We start from the raw sequence: 17,076 nt of genomic DNA, 5'->3' as shown, positions 1-17,076 counted from the left end.
TCATGGAGGAGAGCAGGCGGTCTCGGTTGGGGGTGCCGCATGGAAAGACGGGCGGCAAGAATGAAATGGGCGCTGCGACGGGTTGGTCAAGTTATGGTTCTGAAGGCGTGGGCTTTTCCAACGATGTGGTGGTGGCGGTGGGCGATCTTTGCTTCGCCAGCATATCCCAGCCTCCTCCTACTCATCAGCGGACAAACAGCGCCCGCCCCTCACCGCATCGCCGTCGTCTCAACGCCAATTGCCCACAAGCGAGGAAGCTGAGCTCGTCGACGTTGGTGCCGCTCCGTGCTGGCACAAACCGTTTCTGTGGGCTGTCATTTTCACGGTCACAGACAAAACGAAAGACGACAACGTTCGTACGCGGCATTGTTGTTGGACAAGAAACTCGCTTCGAGCCGGCACCCCAGCCCAGCTTACCTAGCTCGAACGTCGTGCAAGATCTGCAACCTCAACCTTCCACCATTGCTGATACTGTTCCCCATTAATCCTCTCACGCATACACTCGTGCCTTGCTTCTCTTTTTCAACCCCGTAATCCGTCTCCGTCTATTGATATCTCTCGCCTACTATGGGGAGCTACACATTTAAGTGGTACGTCTGTTGCTATTCCGATTGGCGAAGCAGGCGGCAGCCAAAGCTAACGCGTGCTTTTGCGCCTGCGTAGGGAACACCCCGAGGCCAAAGAAGTCTACGTCACCGGCACCTTCGATGACTGGGGCAAGACAGAGAAGCTTGAAAAGCTTCCCAATGGGTTCTTTGAGAAGTCGATAACATTGCCGCAGAAGACAAAGTACCTGTACAAGGTATGTGGACTCTATTCTAGCTTTGCAGCATCTGTTCCATAAGGACGGCGCCTTTCTACTCTTGATGGAAATGTGCACATACTTTGGAAATCATGCTGCAAAGGCTGCCATGTTTCTGTTGAGTCAGAAATGCGACTGACCGCGCCATAGTTTGTTGTCGACGGCGACTGGAGAACGAATCCACATCTGCCAACTGAGCGCGACGAACACAACAATGAGAATAACGTGTTGCAAGAATCGGAGATAGTCCAACCCACAGAAGTTGCCATATCCACAGTTGGTGAAGGTGCAACAACTGCCGCTTTGGCTGGTGCCGTTCCAAAGGAGTCGGAAAAGACAATCGACGCCCCTGGTGCGTTCCCAGAGACCCCAGCTCTCGAGACACCTCTGACGGCGCCAGCTGACGTCTCTGTAAATCCCATTCCCGCCACCGAAGGCGCTGGCAACCCTGTTACTCTTAAGCCAGGCGAAGCCGTCCCGGATCCGAGCACTTTAACTACCAATACTATTTCGAGCGGCGTTCATGATGATGCGGAGCTTGTAGCTGCTGACAAGCCTGCTGAAAGCACCAAAGAGGAGCCAACTTTCTCTGTCAACCCAATCCCCGCGACCGCTGGGGCTGGCAATCCGGTTAAACTTGCTCCCGGCGAACCCGTTCCCGATCCATCCACAATCACCGGCAATACTGTGGAGAGCACTGTGAAGACAGACGAAGCTTCATACAATGCATCCGATGCCGCACCACCAGTGGTTCCCGTTGCTGATGCATCAGAAAAGAAGGAGGTCGAGGTAAATCCGCTAGAGACTGGTGCCTTCGGTGTCCCTCCTGTTACCACTGGTATGATTCCGGAATCGAGTCTGCCAATGGGTGCTAGTTCTACCGAAGTTCCAGATGCAGGTCCTGGAGCAGGTATACTGACAAGCACTGTTGGTGCAGGTGCCACAACCCTCGCTCTTGCCGGTGAGGTACCAAAGGAGCCTCGGGGGGTACCAGAGATCGTCAGTGAAAGCCAGAAGGAGGCAAGTGTTTCTCCAGAGGCCGCAGCCAACCCAGAAGCTGTCGAAGAAAAGAAGGAATTAGAATCAGAATTGAAATCAAAGGTGCCGGAGGAGCCACCGGCAGCGGAGAGCGGGCTCCCAACAGGTGAGATTGCAGGCGCAGTCACTGGCGTTATTGCTGGGGCAACTGCCGTTGCCGCAATGGCCTCGGAACGCGTCCAGAACATTGTGTCAGACGCTTCCGCAGCTGCTAAGGGTATGAGTACAGAAGCTCCTGCTGCGGAACCAGAGACCTCCGCTGCCTCCGCAGAACCCCCAGTTGCGCCAGCAGAGGTTACTGCTGCCTCTACAGAAGCTCCCGTTGCCTCCACAGAAGCTCCCGTTGCACCCGCAGAAGCTCCCGTTGCCTCCACAGAAGCTCCCGTTGCCTCCGCAGAACCCCCAGTTGCGCCAGCAGAAGCTACTGCTGCCTCTACAGAAGCTCCTGTTGCCTCCACAGAAGCTCCTGTTGCACCCACAGAAGCTCCCGTTACCTCCGCAGGAGCTCCTGCTGCACCCGCAGAAGCCGGCGTTCCGGAGATCGTCAAGGAGTCAATCAGTGAGGCTCATGCTAGTCCAGAAGCAGCCGCTAATCCAGAGGCTGTTAAGGAGAAGGAAGCCGTTGAGGCTGAGCTCGAGTCTAAGGTCAAGCCCAGTGAGGAGGCCGGTGAGCCAGCACCCACTGTCACTGCGGCTACGACAGACAAAGCTCCTGAACCAACCACTGAGGCGACGAAGGAAGAGGTTAAGCCTGAGACAACTGCAGCTGCGTTGGCTTCTGTCAATGGTACTGCAGAGAGCAATGCAACCGCAGAAACTCCTACAGCTGCTCCAGCCGCTACGACTACCACAGCTGATAATGATGCCGCAGCTTCGAAGACAGCAGAGAAACCAAAGAAAAAGAAGAAGAGGCTCAGCGTCTTTATTGACAAACTCAAGAAGGCCTTTGATTAAGTTACGTTATCTCGTCGCAGAGCTCTGATCTTCTTCGTTATCAGAATTGCGAAATGAATGTCGCGGAGATCAGAGGATATGAGTAGGCGTTTGCGAGTGTGTGAGCGCGCTCTCACCTATGTGGCCAATGGATAACGGGGGGGACAGGTTTGAAGGAACAAAGCTGGATATGTATGGTTGTATATGCGCGAGTGTCTTGATGTTTGCAACGGTAGTTTTGCTCTCACATTATTCCCCCATGCACTTCGAGTTTGATCCTTTTTGTGCCCATCAATTGCAGAGAAAGTGGAAAGTGGTGGAAAGGAGAATCTGTTCATATAGTTCTAATATTTTCTGATTTTCGAGGAGGAAGGGGTGAAATGGATTGTCGCTTTTGACTCGACAAAATGCCGTTTTGTTTGCTCGTTGCTGTGTGGCATACACTGTGTGCTTGTTCCATGCATGGGATGCTATGTACAGTAGAAGCTGATGTGGAGTGGTTTTTACATATAATCTTATGTTTTCTTTCCTATCCTCTCTGTACGTTTGTTTTTATGTTTCTAGTCATCCTCACTGAGAGTTAGATCTTGCTCACCTTAGATGACGTGTTACTTCCTGCTGCATTTTTGACCTTTCCAGCCAACACATCGGCAATGAATTTGACTGATACGTCTCTCATCTCATGCGTGTACTCGTGGCCGATGCCATCAAAGATTTTGTCCTCGAGTACGACACCGTTGTTCTTCCACCAGCCTTTCTCAGGGTCAATAGCAGCCTTGAGGAACCTCAAGAATGTCTCGCTCTGAGCATAGGGAACCAACTTGTCTGCCCCGCCGGAAAGATTGAGAATTGATTTGTTGCCCAGGGTTGCGCTTAGGAGGGTAGACAGACGCTCTCTCGCAAACGTGAAGGGCACAATATCGTGCACCTGCGCGGGAGCCCTCATCTCCGGCGGGAGGAGTAGGCCTGCTGGATCGGATTCGCATACAGCTTGCACAAGCGCAGGCGGAAAATCAGGCGAGCCCAAGAAGTTGGGCCCGAACGTCTTGAGACGTGACTTCTCTGCTCGCTGCAGCATGAGCCTCGAGAAGTCTGGGCAACCGATGACCACAACACCAGCGGTTATGCGCGGTTCCTGGAGCAGGCAATGCCAAGCTGCGTGACCACCCAGCGAGACTCCAAGAACGAGGTGCTCAGCAGGTTGTGGGAGGTGCAGTGGTAGGTATGATGGAAGATGTGTAAGTAGGAGGGATGTGTCCATGGCTGTTCCTTGGTAGATGGAATACATGTCTTGCGCGTGGCGTGGGTTTTCCTGGCGCCATGCTTCGTTGGCAAGTTTGTTCACAAGGCGAGAACCGTGATTGCGTTGGTCGAAAGATACTGCAATCAGACCTTTCTTGCCACGGTCATTGCGAGCGTTCCAATGGTTGATCGCATCTGCAGCGATTGGAGCCATTGAAGTTTGATCCTGTAGACGAGGGTGTAGTAACCATAGAACAGCAAGCTCTTTGATATCAGACGGTAATTCACGCAGACCATAGACAGTGGTTAGAATTCCCGCGATTGCGTGCACCGTGGAAGATATTGTTGGTGACGACGCTGAGTAGATGTTTTCAAGAGGATTGTTGGTTGCCATGGCGGAGGAGGGTATGCCGAGTATGAGCTAGATTGTACTAATCCCGTGTACTTTATTGAGTCTAGCTCTTCGCCATCGATAATGAAGTGAAAGTTGCTGCTCAGCATTTTGTTAAACAGCTTCAAGGTGCGGAAAGCCATATGCCGAGGCATGGTGGGGCAGATAGGTACACCCCTCCCAACAGATCTGTCGGGACGTGACATCCAGGTCTTCAGCATTTGTGAATATGTTTTCTGTCTAGGAAAAGGATGATTCTGTTGAACATATAGGGCATGGATTTTTATGACACATTCGACTGCCTACCTGTTTTGATCAAGCCGCTATCGTTGCGAGAACAGTTATACTTCATGCAGACATCTGCAACTTCTGAGCGGTGTCCAATTTGAGAGGATAAGAATTTTTCTCCTTTTAAGGCATTCTTTCTCCAGATCTCAATGTGGAAAAGCTCTGACTCCTTTGGTGGATAATAGGAGTCCGAGCAGGAGCAGCCATCCTGCTTTGGTCTCGACTTATTTTTTCTAGTTTGCGTCTGCAAACCGTTATTCTCTCGCGCTATCATCGCTTTCATCAGGTTCGCAATGGAAGATGGGCATAGACTAACGGCCAGGCGCATATTGGTTCTTGGGAAGAGTGGATCAGGCAAAAGCACACTGTCACGAGAACTGTCGAGTATACTGGGCATCAAGCATGTGGAGATTGACGCCATCTTCTGGCGGCCGAACTGGCAACAAACGCCCAAGGGCGTGATGCAGACTATTCTCGATCGTGAGCTCGATCCAGCTGGCGAATGGATCGCCGATGGGAATTTCCGTGCCTTCGCTGATATTACCTGGAGGCGGGCAGAGCTCATTGTCTGGCTGGACTACCCAGTCGTTCCTGTGCTGTGGCGGCTGCTGCTGAGATCAGCGTGGCGGATATGGACGAGGCAGCAGGTATGTGGAGAGAACTACGAGAACGGATGGGGGATCTTATGGCCGAGTCATGAACACAACGTGTTGCTGGCATGTCTGTATCAGAGGCGAAACCACGCGCGCGAGTACCCGCGTATGATCAAGGAGTACGGTGAAGATAAGGTGATGGTGTTCCAGGACGAGCGCACCTGCCAGGCTTGGGTGGAGAAGGTGCGACAGCGAGGACAGGAACAGCAGCAAGAGCAGCCTTCTTGATAGAATGCGGAAAGGGCGTGTCGCAAAGGACGTGACGGGAAAGCGCGAGGACCTGCGCCCGTTCCTTCCCTTCACTTAGCCACGGCCATTGCGGAGGTACAGAGCAAGATCAAGATCTGGCGCGCGCAAGCATGGCAGGGCGGTTCCCACGCAGACGTTGGGTTTGAATCAAGCACAAACTTGTGTCCAACACGTTTCCTGCCGTGGGCGTGTCCAAGTCTTCCGTAGTTGCCCTGGTGGGTCTTTACGTTGATCGCCAGTGATGGCCAGCATGCTCCGCGCCTGAACAGAGCGTCCTGGAAGCCCTGTCCCAGCACACGCGGGACGGTATTCCACAACATGTACAAGTACAGACGTGCAGAGGTAGATCACGGTACCGCGAACGCATACGATTCTCGGTTGCACCCCTGTTGCCCTAGCTCAACCCAACCGACGCCCGCCTTGGGAGCGTGATGAAGGAGCGCTAGTTTGGCTCTGGCTTTGTCTGCTCCGTCCGTGTTAAACCCCCACCCCCCGGGTCTGCGCTGCATGTACGTCCCCGTGCTGCAACTGACATACCGGACGCACCAAGACGTACTCTCCTTCCGCACCGCTAACCCGCCATCTGGCGCTTCAACATTCGCGTGCCCATTGACCGGTCCTGACTACGCCCTTTCAACTCTCTGGACTTGCGCCCTGATATCTTCGCCCCACAATTAATCCCTTTGCGGACTCGAACTCCCCCCCGTTCTCCTTGTCAACCCTTGCCCGTGCTCCCGTTGAATGCTGTTTGATATTCTGACCTTTGCACCCGGCCATGTCAACCACTTCGCCCGCTTGACTTGGCGAGACACAAACAGGCCTTGAGAAACTGTAGGCGGTCAAAAGGGACTTGCTGCTGCACTTTGGCGGTTGACATAGCAAGCCGCTCTTTTGCAGCCTGCCGACCGAGCATGGCCGCTCTCCCACAGCATGCAGTAAACATCAATCCCCCCGACGAGCGCGACATCAGCGTCTCGCCCGCCACGATAAGTCCCAAGACAGGATCACCAGCACTCCGACCAGCCATCGAGACTCGTGATTCACAACCTCGAGTGGCTTCGCCGTTGCGGACGGAGCACAAGCCCAATGCCTCATTACCCATCGATGCAGTTCCCAATGGTATACTCCTACCATCACCTATGGTGGTGGGAACGTCGGCTTCCGCAGCCATTGAGTCTGGCTCCGAGTTCCCTTTCTCTTCGCCGCCAGGGGTTTCAGGTGTCAGCCCGACCAACGACTTGATGCATAAATCGCCCGATGCTCAAGATGCGCAGCAAGAGGAGGAGAGCGATATTGCTACCGATTTGGCTACCGCAACCAACGGCGGATTGTCACGCAAACCTACAAGGGAGCTTGGCACCGCTACTCCTCGCAGGAGCGTGCAATTTGCCCGTTCTGGGGCTCACGGATCTGACAAACCTGCCAGTGAGTACCTTGGTCATTCGAGGCAGCAGTCTTTGGGATTCGGTGAAGACCAGGCGACGAGAGGAGCAGACAAAGAGAAGTTGGGTTCGCAACTCATGTCCAAGCTGAAGGCGTTGACGACACCAATGACACAGGGACATACCAGAAGCTTGAGCGGATGGTCCTTAGGCGGGTTTGGATCTGATGATAAGATGGCACCCTCCTCTCCAGGAAACGATGGTACCACGGAGCCTAGATTTGGGGGCTACGAAGCAGATGCAGATGCGGAAGAGAGCGCGGCAGAGGGCAATGGACCTTCTAGAACAAAGCGGAAGAGAAAATTCCGCAAGGAGACGGACGAGGGACCATCCACGGCCCCAACAACACCACGAGTTACACGTGTACCTGCATTCAGACGCGATTCTGTTGATCGAGACCGTACTCCACCTGCATCTGCACCCCACAGCCGCCCCGCCTTCCTACCACGACGCGCTACCATGTCGGATATACCTGAACATCAAAGAGCGGCTGTTTCGGAGGATGAAGGGCGGAGTAGGTTAAACGGCGACGGTTTTCTTCGAAGAGGTAGCAACTGGGTGTCTGGTCATAGAGGTTTGACCTATAGTGGACCTCGACCCATTCCGCGCAGCGACGACATAGCTGAGGCCTCCAGACGACCTACAGCACTTCGCATGCTGACTTCTTTCGCGGGACGTGATGCGGATGGTTCGCCGTCACCGTGGCGAGTTAGACAAGAACGAGCTACGAGTATGGGTCAACAAAGATGGCGTCAATTGAAAGCTGGTTTAAAGATGCTGGGTACTCGGAGGAAGGATGATACAACTCGTGTTGATACGGCGAAGTCGGCAGAACTAATGGCAGAGTTGCTAGCTGGTGCACCAGCTGCCCTCATTTTCGCCAGCATGTTTCAAAGGGATGAGCGTGGACATAAACGTGTGCCGGTCCTTTTAGAGCAACTGCGCCTCAAAGTCACAGACAGTGAGCGAGACGACGAAGGTAAACACGCAATATTCCGCATCGAGCTCGAGTATGGGAGCTCGCTTGCTCGAATGAAGTGGGTCATCAAACGTGATTTACAAGATTTCGCCAAACTGCATGTCAAATATAAGACAGAGGAGAACGTCGAAAAATACAGGCATCCTACGAGAAAATCCGAGCGCTCGAAACTGCCCAAGTTTCCGAGAAGCGCATTTCCTGGTTTTGTTGGAGATTTCTTTAGCACACGCGGTCTTAAGTTCGATGAGTCCGATGAAGAACAGGAGGAACACACTGCGGGCGAGCAGAGCGGTGTTGAGGGAGCAATTAGCGAGACCGATCGTCCAGGTAAAGGAGGGAGGAGAAGACGCTCATCGTTCCAACTGTCGAGGAAAAAGTCTGCACGATTTGGACAACAGGACTCTGGTGTTAACACAGGTCTCTCAGGAAAGCGTGCAGAAACAGTACCTGAAAGACAACGAAGAAAGCTGGAAGAGTATCTCCACAAACTCGTAACATACGTCATGTTCGGGCGCAATAGCAACCGCCTATGTGCCTTTCTCGAGCTCTCTGCTTTGGGGGTTCGTCTTGCTTCCGAAGGTTATCATGGCAAGGAAGGAGTGCTCAGCATTAGGTCGACACGTGGTGTGGATTTTAAGCCTTTCTATAAAAAGGCTTTGAAGTTCCCGTCTGGCAGTGATAAGTGGTTTCTTGTCCGCCAAAGCTACCTCGTTTGTGTCGACTCTCTGGAGGAGATGAATGTCTATGATGTCATACTAGTTGATCCCGAGTTTTCTGTTGAAAGAAAGAGAACTGGCAAAAAGCGCGATGACAGCGCTAAGGAACTTGCCAAACGAGCTGGGGATGCGGCGCGACATCCAACGCATCATCAACTGAGGATCAACAACACGGAAAGACTCTGGAAACTCACAGCCAGGAGCGAGCACATTGCTGCCCAATTTGAAGAATCCATCAAATTTATTGCATCACAATCAGAATGGGCGAAGCACCACAGGTATGACAGCTTTGCGCCTGTCAGACACAAAGTATGGGCACAGTTCCTGGTAGACGGCCGTGACTATATGTGGAATGTCTCTCGAGCAATCGATATGGCGAGAGATGTGATATATATTCACGACTGGTGGCTCAGCCCACAATTATACATGCGTCGCCCGGCGGCAATTAGCCAACGATGGAGGCTTGACAGGCTTCTTGCACGTAAAGCTGCCGAGGGCGTCAAGATTTATGTCATCATGTACCGGAACATAAACACAGCCATACCCATCGACTCGGAATTTTCAAAGTTCTCCTTGCTCGCGCTGAATCCTGAAGGCAAGAACAACGTCTTCGTCCAAAGATCACCGAACCAGATCCGGCAGGGTACGTTTTTCTGGGCCCATCACGAAAAAATATGTATTGTCGACCACTGCGTTGCGTTCTGCGGAGGTGTAGATTTGTGTTTCGGAAGATGGGACTTACCATCGCACCCTGTTGTCGACGACAAGCCAACCGGATTTGAGATTGATAAGAATATCCCACGAGATGCTGATAATTGCCAGCTATGGCCTGGGAAAGACTACTCGAATCCGCGAGTCCAGGATTTTTTTAACCTTGACCAACCATATGAGGAAATGTACGACCGAGAAAAGATTCCTCGCATGCCGTGGCATGATATTGGTATGCAATTGGTTGGTCAGCCTGCTCGCGATCTCAGCCGTCACTTCATCCAGCGTTGGAATTTCTTGCTACGGCAAAGGACGCCCTCCCGCCCGACACCATTCTTGCTTCCGCCAACAGACTTCATACCTGCCGATCTCGAGGCTCTGGAATTGGAAGGCACGTGTGAAGTGCAGATCTTGCGATCTGCTTGCTCGTGGTCCATCGGTACGCCTACCCGAGTCGAACATAGCATCATGAACGCTTATGTGGATATGATCAAAAATTCCGAGCACTTCGTCTACATTGAAAACCAGTTTTTTATCACTTCGTGTGAGATGAGCGGGACGGTCATTGAGAACAAGATCGGCGACGCTCTTGTCGAACGTATTATTCGCGCGCACGAGAATGAGGAGTGGTGGCGCGCTTGCATCCTCATTCCATTGATGCCTGGCTTTCAGAATGCAGTGGATGCGCAAGACGGAAGCAGTGTTCGTATTATCATGGAGTGCCAGTACCGAAGCATCTGCCGTGGGCCTACCTCTATTTTTGCTCGTCTTAGAAATCATGGGATCGAACCTGAGGACTACATTGAATTCTATGCTCTGCGGTCGCACGGACAGATTGGCCCAACGAAAGCACTAGTTACTGAACAACTTTACATTCATGCAAAAGTCATGATTGTGGATGACCGCATTGCCATAATCGGCTCCGCTAACATCAATGAAAGATCAATGTTAGGCTCACGAGATTCGGAGGTGGCTGCCATTGTCCGGGACAAGGACATGATCCCATCGCGTATGGCAGGGGAGGACTACATGGTCGCTCGGTTTGCTCATGAACTCCGTGTGCGACTCATGCGTGAGCACCTCGGTCTTGATGTAGACAAAATCCGGGACGAAGAGCTGGAGAATGCCCAGATCGAATACGAAATGGGTCTTGTGAACGGCAAAGGCCACGGTCACAGCTGCGAACTGGAGGATGCTCAGTCCGTGGCATCTATAGACTCGGATCGTGCTGTCGAACAGAAGCTCATCAGTAACAGACACAAGACTCAGGAAGAATTGATTGCGAAGCAAGAACAGTTGAAGAGCTTTAACCACGACGTCGATTGGACGCAAGCGAACAACCCGCATATAAAACCAACAAAAAAGAAGACCCAAGATGCCCGTATCAACAACAACGAAGAGTTCCGTAAGGATCTGCTCGGCATGGGTGCCGATAAGATGCTCGAACACGATGTCAACCAGGGCGATCAAGAAGCGCGTAACACGACAACGCTATACGATCATGAAGTGCTCGTCTCGGATATTGCCCCTGAAGGCAGAGGTACAACATCCTCGCCGCAGAAAAACAAAGCGGACCTCTTGGCGAGAAAATTAGCCCGAGAGGCCGCGGAAGCAGAGGGAAAGAGACCGGAAACTCTGCCCCCACCTCCTCCAGAACGCATGGACACCCACGACCTCGGTTTGCCGCAAGTGTCTCAATTACCTGCTTTGCCAGTCAGCGATGATACTGACATCGGCGGCCCTCCCATGCAGAGAACCTTGTCATCTGCATCGAATCGTATCCTACAACCTCTGCTTCAAGATATGCGGCGCCCAACAGTTACACCTGATTGCATGTTAGACCCTATTGCAGATTCATTCTTTAATGATATATGGCAGACAGTTGCCGAGAACAACACCAAAATATACCGGCAGGTTTTCCGCTGCCAGCCAGACAACGAAGTAAAGACCTGGCAGCAGTACAAGGAGTACATGGCATTCAGTGCGCGATTTGCAGAAGCTCAAGGCCTAGGAAAAGCTCCTGCCCGTGCTCAGCAAGGTTCGAGAGGCAAGAGTGGTCCACCGGGTGACGGTGTGACGAATCCACTCTTGCAATCTGAATCTGTTACAGAGAAGGCAACACCCGGTTACCTATGCAAAGACAACAGCAAGGAGAGCAATTCTTTTGATGAGAAATCATCTTTTCCCCATGGTACGGTTGAAGAATGGGCAGCAGATCAAGAGAAGAAGGCGCTTCGTAATGAGCCCATCTTCAGTCCTCAACCAGACAATTCTGACAGAGGCATGGAGGGCGTTACTTCTAGGGACTTCCATGATGCTAATGGCAATGGTTTCGGTGATGTCGGCTCTCTCACCGAGGCGAACGGCACAGCTGATAGGGCCGAGATTGGTCGCCAACGCACAATCACTATCTCCGAGCCGGTCAAGGAGAAGGAGCTTCGTGGAACAACACCTCCTGTAGGAAAATCAAACTCAACGTCTACACGTGACACCGCTGGAGGCAGTCAACGTAGACGCCGCAGGACTACAACGCGTTCAAGCCACAGGCCATTCCATGCCGATGATGCGGATATGTTGCTAGACAAAAGAGACGCGGAGGAGCTTCTTAAACTCGTTCAGGGCCACCTGGTTGTGTTTCCCTACGACTGGCTCGCAGATGCGGACCAGAAAGGTCAATTCCTCTACGCGGTTGATGCTCTGGCACCGCTGGAAGTCTAGTAAGTTGATACGGACTGCATTCTCTTCACAATGGCTAATGACCTATTCCAGTGACTGACCTGGTTCCCTTTTGCCAGACTTCGTGAAGATCATCTCTAACCCTTTCTGAACATTATGTCGATTCGTCATGTAACGGGGCATTTTCCTTATCTGTGTACTAGTTTTTATCCACTTTGGCAGTCCTTAGCAAAATCTGCATTCTTATGCAAAAATGAAGTTTCATAGCTAGTCATCATTGATACATCTTCTGTATAAAAACAGTTTTTAGCGACAGGACACTTAGTAGTCGCTGTTTATTTAAAAATTTTCAGGACAGTTCTTAGGACTAGCTACTCAGCGATCTTACTTTCTCTATCATGAATTTGTGACGGTTTGTTTGCAGGACTCCTTCTCACTTAAGGCGATGATAGTTCATTTCGAGAATACAAAGTAGCATTGGAAGATCGGATATTTGACACGTGTTGTTGGTGGCTCTTTCTGCCAACTTGTAACCCACTGCTTTGTTTTGTTCCCTTGATTTCAGTCTTTTCCCAGGTTTGTTACAAGAAGCCCGGAAGACCTCATGAATGAAAAAAAAAATTTTTTTTCTTTTAGTAGACATTCTCATCGCATTGTCTACTTAATATTAACTGCATACACGTTCCCAATCTGCTGTATCTTTACATGAGCGTAGCATACCATTCATGAGCCGACGACCTGCAATAGAGGATGTTAGCATTGTGTTACATTTTCCAAATTATGTATGCACTTACGTTTTGAATGCTCTGTCTGAATATCTGCGAGCACTGATTTGCGTCTCGAGAAACGCGGTAGTAATAATCCGCGTAGTCAGCGCAATTCATCGCCTTCAAGAACTCCTCATCGTGAGTGATGACAATCAACTGAAAGTTGCTCTGCTGACGCCGGACTTTGATGATCTCCGACAAAGACTTGGCGAGCGCCTGAATATTGTCACGGTCGAGGTTCGTGGTCGGTTCGTCGAGCGCAATGAGGCCACAGCGAACACCGAAGCACTCGGCAAGAGCAAGGCGAATTATGATGCTAGCGAGAACCTTTTGACCTGCGCTGCACCGTCCACGCATGTCCATTTCTGCATCTTGCTTGATCATAACAACGCGGTAGTTGTACGATTTGTTCTGTCTCTGTGTTTCGGACTCCGACTTGATCATGATGGTGTCGACGTCAGTACCTTGGTAGGTGTTGCGCCACAGCTCGTCGATGATGCGGTTGATTTCCTCCATCTTCAAGCTATGATACTGCATAATGGCTTTGTCCAGGGCACCACCATATCGTGCCAAGTCATTGATGGCGGCTTGGGTGACAACGGTCTGGATATGAGTGCGTCGATAATTGTCGGCAGCGTCTTTGTAGTCGGTCTCCCATTCTTGAATCAGCTGCGCCAACTGATCATCTTTGGATTTTAGTGAGCCCACAACGGTTGCTTGTTCTGCGCTGTATTTGTTACGTTGAATCTGCCATCTATTGCCTTCGGCCTCATATTTCGCTTTGTCCGCTTCGGCGTTTTGAGACTCGAGTTCTGTAATTTCTTGCTCGAGAGTTTGTAAATGTCGAACGCTCTCACGGTAGGTTATATTGTCATGTATTGCACGCTTGGTTTCGCTGTGGTTTGTGAGTTCGTTCTCCAGTCTCTTGATCTGCACCGTCACATTGCGCTGCTCCATCTCTATGCGACTTATCTCTCCCTGAATGCTGGCGAGCTCACGATTCGTTCGAGCAAGTTGCTGAGGCCCACCGCGATCAATATATGTATTAATCTCCTGTTCAGCTGCTTTTAGCTGGTTGAGACTGTCTGCGAGCTTCGCTGCATCTTTCTGAAGTACCCGGTCCCGTTCATCTCCCCGGACTCGAATATCCTCTAGTTTAATCTCAATCTTTGCAATCTGTGGTAGAAGCGATTGTATTTCTTGGTCAGCGCGACGAATAATCTCGCGTTGCTGGTTATTTTGTGCCTTCAAATCCTCAATTTGAATTTGTAGGCTCGCCTTCTCTTTAAGCTGGTGTACTGTTTGCGTAAGCTGGGATCGAACGTCCCGAATCTGAAATTCGAGAGATGTGATTTCGGTTTGGTTTCGATCCTTGTTACTGCGAAGCTGCTGGAGCGTGAGGCTCGTGGTTCGTATTTGATCGGCAACAGCTTTCTGATCTTCTTGAATCTTCTCAAGGCTACGTGCTATATTTTTTTGATCATTTTGAGATGCAGCTAGCTGCGCAATTTGAGCCTCAATGTTGACAACTTCACTGTGATATTTTGTTATGCTTTGAATCGTCCTTGCGTATGACTCGACATCTCGCTTTGCTTCCTCTTGAACCTGTACAGCCTGGTCCTGTTGCTCGAGTTGCCTATTAAGTGCGTCTAGTTGACTCTCAATAGTTTTGACTTCCAGCTTTAATGCTGGAAGCTCTTGTTCAAGACATACCCAAGCGTCATAATGGGGTCGAGCTTCCGCAGCCTTGCTCAATGATGCCTTCGCATCCTTCACGAAATCGCCTTTAGCATTTTTGGCTGCCAATGCAAGGAATTTTTCAATATGCTGCAGAAATATTCCCTCTGCCTTTTCATCGTCGAATGTGCGTTTACAGAGACGACACTTGTGTGTCTTGTTAAATATCTCTTTGCACTCCAGATAGTATTTCTCCATGGCCTCAAACGAAGATTGATCTGCTGTGGCTTGCTGCAATTCCGCCTCAAGCTGGGCAAGATACTCGGGGAAATCCATCGGACTATAGCCCTCCTGCTCGAAAGTTTCAACGATAGCATGCTCGTGAGAGACAAAGTCTTTCTCCTTGCGCGCTAGGTTCTCTTTGCAAGTCGTCAGCTTATACTTGACGTGATCAATCTCACGAAGAATGCCCTCCCGCATCTGTTCAGCCTCTTTGACAGAAGTCGTTTTCTCTGAGACCACATTCTGATAAACTTGTTCTAAAGTGGATGGTTCCCAGTACGATCCAAGTATGCGGCTGATTCTATCACCATGAGCGCCGCACACAGTCTCTAAGCCTTGACGACGATCTTTCAGATCTTTATGTAGCAAATCGACCCGGGCCGATTCTTTGGCGTTGCGCAATGCCTCCAGGAGTTCGTTATCAAATTTCTGCTTCTCAGAATCGAAGGAACGCAGCTCAGTTTCGGCAACCTGGATTTTTGCATCGAAGTTTTCCTTGACAAACTCTTCTTTTGATCGAGAAAGCTTATTCTCGAGGTCAACGATATTTGACTCGAGTACAGCTTTTCCCCCTTCGTCTACATCAATCATGTCAAGCTCATTCTGATAACGATGGATTTTTTCATCATTTCTTGAAATGAGAGATTGCGCACCGGATTTCGTCTGTGTAAGTTCTGATTTCCGACTATTTAGCGCTGTAAGTTCTTGCTGGGCTTGCTGTGTCTCCTCGTATGTTTCTTTACGTGCCCTCTCAAAGGCATTCTGCTGCTCCCGCGCCATTCTGCCAAGTTTTTCCATGAAGTCACAAATATGCTCCTCAGTGATGTCAACATCAAAGCCTCGGATGTTGTGCCTCCTAGCTGTGTCTTTGACAAGGTCTCTGCGATAGGAGATTTGTTCCTCAAAGCGCTGCTTCTGGCCTTGGTACAAACCAAGTTCTGACTGCTTCTTTCCGAGAGCCTCACGTTTCTGTTCAAGTTCATGAGCAAGATTGCCATATACATTTGTGAGCTCAGCCTTATCACGCTCATTTTGAAGAAGGCGCTCTTCATACTGGTCAAGCATGTTACGTAATGCCTGATCAGAGTCCGACATTTCCCGCATATTTTGTTTGAGGCTATTGATTGTTCGCGTGGCAGCTTGAGCCTCAATGCGCTTCCCATTGAGCTCAACCACAATTCGCTCAAATTGCGCAGCTCTATCAAATGCCATCTCGGCTTTCGCGTGTGCTTCCTTTAACTTCTCTTGCAGTTCATCGTGCTGCTGCGTAAGTTCTTCAATTTCTTTATGCAACTTCAGTGATTTGTCCTCGTTGGCTTTTCCTCGGTCCCTGTCGATCTTAGCGCTTGCCTCTCGTTCCTTGAGCACTCGCAATTCGATTTCTTGATTTCTTTTGATCAGTTTGATATTCTCCACTGCCTTGGTATACTTCTGAGCTTCAAAAATCTCGTCGAATTTTTTCTTCAAGATCGCAGGCGTACTCATCGGCCACAAGCTCTCATCTTGATGACAGAAGATCACAGACTCCAGAACAGCTTTTGATACCCCAAGATAACCTGGCATTATGTTGTCTAGCTGGGCAACACGCGTGGATACAGTCGTTCGCTCGCCATTTTGAATCAACAAGAGGGATGCATCGAGCGCCTTTTGAGATCTTGTAGACTTCTTGACGGTAAGCTGTAGGTTTCGGTTGATCACCATTCGATTGCCGTTTGCGTTGTTGAAAGATAACTTGACTTGGGCAAGCACTTCGTTCTCACCAGCTAGTTTAGGATCGTGGATCCAAGCACCTCCCATTGTACTGTTTGGTGGAAGCTCTCCAGTGGTAGCATATCGAAGACACTCGATGATTGTCGTTTTACCAGATCCATTAAAACCGACAATGAGCGTTAGGGGGCTGTAGAATTTGATGATCTCTCCCTTCTTGTTATCAAACGAACGAACGCCCAGGATCTGGAGCTTGTCTATCATAGACATCTTGACTCTGTCCTTTGAAAGGAAGTGGTCTTAACCAGATATGCTACGACTAAGCAATCTGCTCATAACAAGTCGAGAGGATAAGGGATGGCTACTTGCTAGTAAGGGCTCTAGGAAGACTCCATCCGTAAAACGCGTATCAAGTCGGATGAGCCGAAATAGATGGAAATAAACCTCTTAGCAAGTTGGAGAATGCAAAGGAATGGAAGGGAATAAATCATAAGGTTTCCTGATTCTGCGGTCAGACACGGGTTCG

General features: G+C 50.4%; 4 protein-coding genes across 4 annotated transcripts; 2 read left to right on the top strand and 2 right to left on the bottom strand.

Moving 5' to 3' along the window:
• Positions 1-3,050: 3,050 nt before the first annotated feature.
• On the bottom strand, positions 3,051-4,561 carry PV09_00926 (uncharacterized protein). The gene has a single exon (XM_016353749.1). The coding sequence runs from the start codon at positions 4,407-4,409 to the stop codon at positions 3,354-3,356; it is 1,056 nt and encodes a 351-aa protein (XP_016218902.1). The 5' UTR covers positions 4,410-4,561; the 3' UTR covers positions 3,051-3,353.
• A 57-nt stretch (positions 4,562-4,618) lies between these two features.
• PV09_00925 (uncharacterized protein) lies at positions 4,619-5,778 on the top strand. Its single transcript, XM_016353748.1, has 2 exons — positions 4,619-4,822; positions 4,880-5,778. The coding sequence occupies exon 2, from the start codon at positions 4,988-4,990 to the stop codon at positions 5,573-5,575; it is 588 nt and encodes a 195-aa protein (XP_016218901.1). The 5' UTR covers positions 4,619-4,822; positions 4,880-4,987; the 3' UTR covers positions 5,576-5,778.
• Positions 5,779-6,160: 382 nt separating this feature from the next.
• Positions 6,161-12,712, top strand: PV09_00924 (uncharacterized protein). The gene is made up of 2 exons (XM_016353747.1): positions 6,161-12,158; positions 12,211-12,712. Exons 1-2 carry the CDS (start codon positions 6,508-6,510, stop codon positions 12,215-12,217), a joined length of 5,658 nt encoding a protein of 1,885 aa, XP_016218900.1. The 5' UTR covers positions 6,161-6,507; the 3' UTR covers positions 12,218-12,712.
• On the bottom strand, positions 12,561-17,021 carry PV09_00923 (uncharacterized protein). Its single transcript, XM_016353746.1, has 2 exons — positions 12,912-17,021; positions 12,561-12,855 (listed from the first exon to the last, which is right to left on the bottom strand). The coding sequence occupies exons 1-2, from the start codon at positions 16,818-16,820 to the stop codon at positions 12,841-12,843; spliced, it is 3,924 nt and encodes a 1,307-aa protein (XP_016218899.1). The 5' UTR covers positions 16,821-17,021; the 3' UTR covers positions 12,561-12,840.
• Positions 17,022-17,076: the final 55 nt, after the last annotated feature.

Source organism: Verruconis gallopava (genome assembly GCF_000836295.1).
Source record: "Verruconis gallopava strain CBS 43764 unplaced genomic scaffold supercont1.2, whole genome shotgun sequence".
In the NCBI taxonomy this organism is placed as follows: Eukaryota; Fungi; Ascomycota; class Dothideomycetes; order Venturiales; family Sympoventuriaceae; genus Verruconis; species Verruconis gallopava.
Note: the sequence above shows the minus strand (reverse complement) of the source record. Positions and strands in the feature narration are given on the sequence as shown.

What these genes read in the sequence shown, in the direction of transcription:
- PV09_00924 (XM_016353747.1), top strand. Translation starts at nt 6,508, where the DNA reads ATGGCCGCTCTCCCACAGCATGCAGTAAACATCAATCCCCCCGACGAG.
- PV09_00925 (XM_016353748.1), top strand. Translation starts at nt 4,988, where the DNA reads ATGGAAGATGGGCATAGACTAACGGCCAGGCGCATATTGGTTCTTGGG.
- PV09_00923 (XM_016353746.1), bottom strand. Translation starts at nt 16,820, where the DNA reads ATGTCTATGATAGACAAGCTCCAGATCCTGGGCGTTCGTTCGTTTGAT.
- PV09_00926 (XM_016353749.1), bottom strand. Translation starts at nt 4,409, where the DNA reads ATGGCAACCAACAATCCTCTTGAAAACATCTACTCAGCGTCGTCACCA.